This window comes from Lycium ferocissimum, chromosome 9 (assembly GCF_029784015.1).
Source record: "Lycium ferocissimum isolate CSIRO_LF1 chromosome 9, AGI_CSIRO_Lferr_CH_V1, whole genome shotgun sequence".
Lineage (NCBI taxonomy): Eukaryota > Viridiplantae > Streptophyta > Magnoliopsida > Solanales > Solanaceae > Lycium > Lycium ferocissimum.
The window spans coordinates 19,491,198-19,494,122 of record NC_081350.1 but is presented as its reverse complement, the minus strand read 5'-3'; the positions used below and the strand labels follow the sequence as shown (position 1 = coordinate 19,494,122).

Here is a 2,925-nt window from a genome sequence, read left to right as displayed (position 1 = left end):
CATTGTCTGATTTTGATGAGAAAAAACTTGTTTTTCGATTAACTTCTTCTTTGGAGTATGTATTTCGTGATGGGTTGATGGTGCAATTCACTATTTAAAAAAAGGTGATTGTGCAATTCTGCAACAAGGTCAAGAGTGCAGATATTTGCCAGACAAGCCCACGTTGACTGGGATCGCAGGTGCTTAGTCAAATCTGAATTGTCCTTACTCATGTTCGATGGTCTGTGGTTTTGCCAGAGTTTCCGTGTAATTTGGAATAGAATTATAGGATGTAGTCGCATCGCAATTTGTAATTGATTTTTACTTAGTGCTGCGCTTAGGTTGTTTGGCTATGATGGAAATTTAAGAATGGAAGAGGAAATGATGATTAAGAAAGTCACATTTTGGAAATTGCACCGTATATCTTTTTCCATTATTGATATTACTTCAAAGAAATTGACTCTGGGGATCGAATTATTGAGAATGGAGAGAAGAAACCAAACGTCAAACATGACGCTTACTTGGATCAGGTGCAAGGCATAAGAAAAGGTATTGTATGATTTTGAAGAAAGTGACAAAATTTGTTATTTATTATGCACATAATTTTACCATGTAAGTTGCATCGACTGCCATTTTAGTTTTCTCTTAAAAGTTTTGAACATTGTAAAATGTTTGATACCTCTAATTTAATACTAATGATCTCTTCACATCTTTCACAATAGCTCGATCAAATGGGGGCTCCCACCGCTAATACATTCATCCATCCTTCTCGCATTATCTAAAAGTAGTTGATTCAAATTATTTGTCATTTTAGAGGGTCAAGATAAGATTAATTATTTTTTTCATTTTTTCCTTAATTGTAATTGTTCTTGAAGCCTACAAACACCTCTATTATAGGCTAAATATTTAATGAAGAAAGATCATATATTAAGACATAAATAAGGGTGAAATAGTCCAAAACCCTTCTTAGTAAATGGTTTCTTTAGGGATGTGTAAAAGAGAAACACGACAAATAATTTGAAATAGGGAGTATTAAACTTAGGCTTGCATTGAACTTGTTGACACACCTCCGTTGTTAGTGATCCAATTTAGTCTAATCCTGCTTGTAGAACAAAAGGTTTTAGTAATGTAGAACTCAAAAATCTTATGGATTACAAGTTTTACTGGATGGCTATAGACCGGGTTCTCATAGAAACCGATCAACAACGCACTCTAGTTAATACTGAGTTGCTACTTTTTGCTAGAACTATCTAATACCTATGGTTGATAACTACTTTTAAGAACTTCCTTTTGGTGTTTTAGTTTACTAACAAAACCAGGTGTTGTTAACAGTCACTCTAAATTGATGTAGAGCGTACCGATCAACAACGTACTCTAGTTAATACTGAGTTGCTGCTTTTAGCTAGAGCTATCTAATACCTATGGTTGATAACTACTTTTTAACAGTTCCTTTTGGTGTTTTAGTTTACCAACAAAACCAGGTGTTGTTAATAGTCACTCTAAATTGGTGTAGAGCGTATGTCATAAGCACAAAAAGAAGAGTTCAACCGAAAGTCATGTTCTGCATACAAACATTAATAATCTTCCGCAACTCAAACAATTTGATAATTTGCAAAACTCATGAGCATATGCATTTTTTTTTCCGGGTAATTAACAACTTTTATTAATCACCTGAATAAGAATTACAATGCACGCTAACATCCTCAGTCAGCTTTGTCCACATAAACATACGCACCAATCCTCTACTTCTATCAATCTACCTCTGTTTCCTCTTCTACCTAGTTAGCAGTAATAGAAATTACATCAAGTATGACTGTACTAGGGCTCTAATGCCAGGAGTGGCTCGTACATTACAAATAAAAGCAATTTGTCTGGCAATCACATTAGCAGCTCTGGTGTTGTTCTCAAATACCCTTTGATTCCTCTCCATCCAAACAACATGGACAGTTTCAGCATATACCATTTTGTAGATTTGAGCTTGTTGAGTCCTCCCTTTTGCACTCTTTATCACCCACTTCAAGTGATCAGCCCATGTGCCTCCCAATGTATCATTTCTGCCCAGCCAAGTGAGGATATACTGCCACATAAGCTTGGTGAAATTGCACTGCACAAATAGGTGGTCTCTAGTTTCCATATTACCAACACAAAGAACACAAGCAGGGCCTACATTCATTCCCCATTTCACCAGTCTATCTCTAGTAAGCATTTGGCCATGTAGTTGGAGCCACATTGTAAAAGTAGCTTTAGGTGTAGCAGCATTACCAAACATTACACACTTCCACTCTACCCTTTTTCGATCTCCTGACTTCAGATACAGTTGTTTGATCAAGCCTTTGGGATTTTTCACTGTATCTTTGAGTAAGCTCCCAAGTTTTCCTATCCTCCAGAATTTTCCTAGTCATCCAACAGGCCTGTTGGGGTATAAGCATATTTTGTGCAGATTGTCCCTTGATGTAAATTGCATGTATCCATCTAATCCACATTTTGTCCTCTTTATGAGTGAGGTCCCACTGAGTTTTTGCAATAGCTGCTCTGTTCCATAATTGTAAGTTAATAATGTTGAGGCCTCCAGCAGATTTAGGGGTACGCACTCTCTCCCATGCCACCAATGCTCTTTTAGTTATAGCATTAGTTCCTGACCAGACATAGCTTCTACAATATGCTTCAATTGTCTTCACCACTTTACTTGGTAGTAAAAACATCTGTGACCAGTAGGCCTGAATACCAAATAACACAGTCTGCACCAATTGTCCTCTCCCTGCATAAGATAATTTTTTGCATCCCAAGAAGAAATTCTCTTGACAATCTTATCTATAAGAGGTTGCCATTGTAATAAGGACAGTTTTTTAGTAGATAAAGGTATGCCAAGATATTTAAAGGGAAGATCACCAGCAACATAGCCTGATTGTTGAAGCATCAGGTTCTTTTCAGTCTGTGCTACACCTC

The 2,925-nt window shown here is 36.7% G+C and overlaps 1 protein-coding gene across 1 annotated transcript; it reads right to left on the bottom strand.

Moving 5' to 3' along the window:
• Positions 1-1,632: 1,632 nt before the first annotated feature.
• On the bottom strand, positions 1,633-2,276 carry LOC132029804 (uncharacterized). The gene has a single exon (XM_059419171.1). It carries the CDS (start codon positions 2,246-2,248, stop codon positions 1,778-1,780), a length of 471 nt encoding a protein of 156 aa, XP_059275154.1. The 5' UTR covers positions 2,249-2,276; the 3' UTR covers positions 1,633-1,777.
• Between the last annotated feature and the right edge of the window lie 649 nt (positions 2,277-2,925).

Coding starts and splice junctions, on each gene's coding strand:
- LOC132029804 (XM_059419171.1), bottom strand. CDS start 2,248: ATGTTTGGTAATGCTGCTACACCTAAAGCTACTTTTACAATGTGGCTC.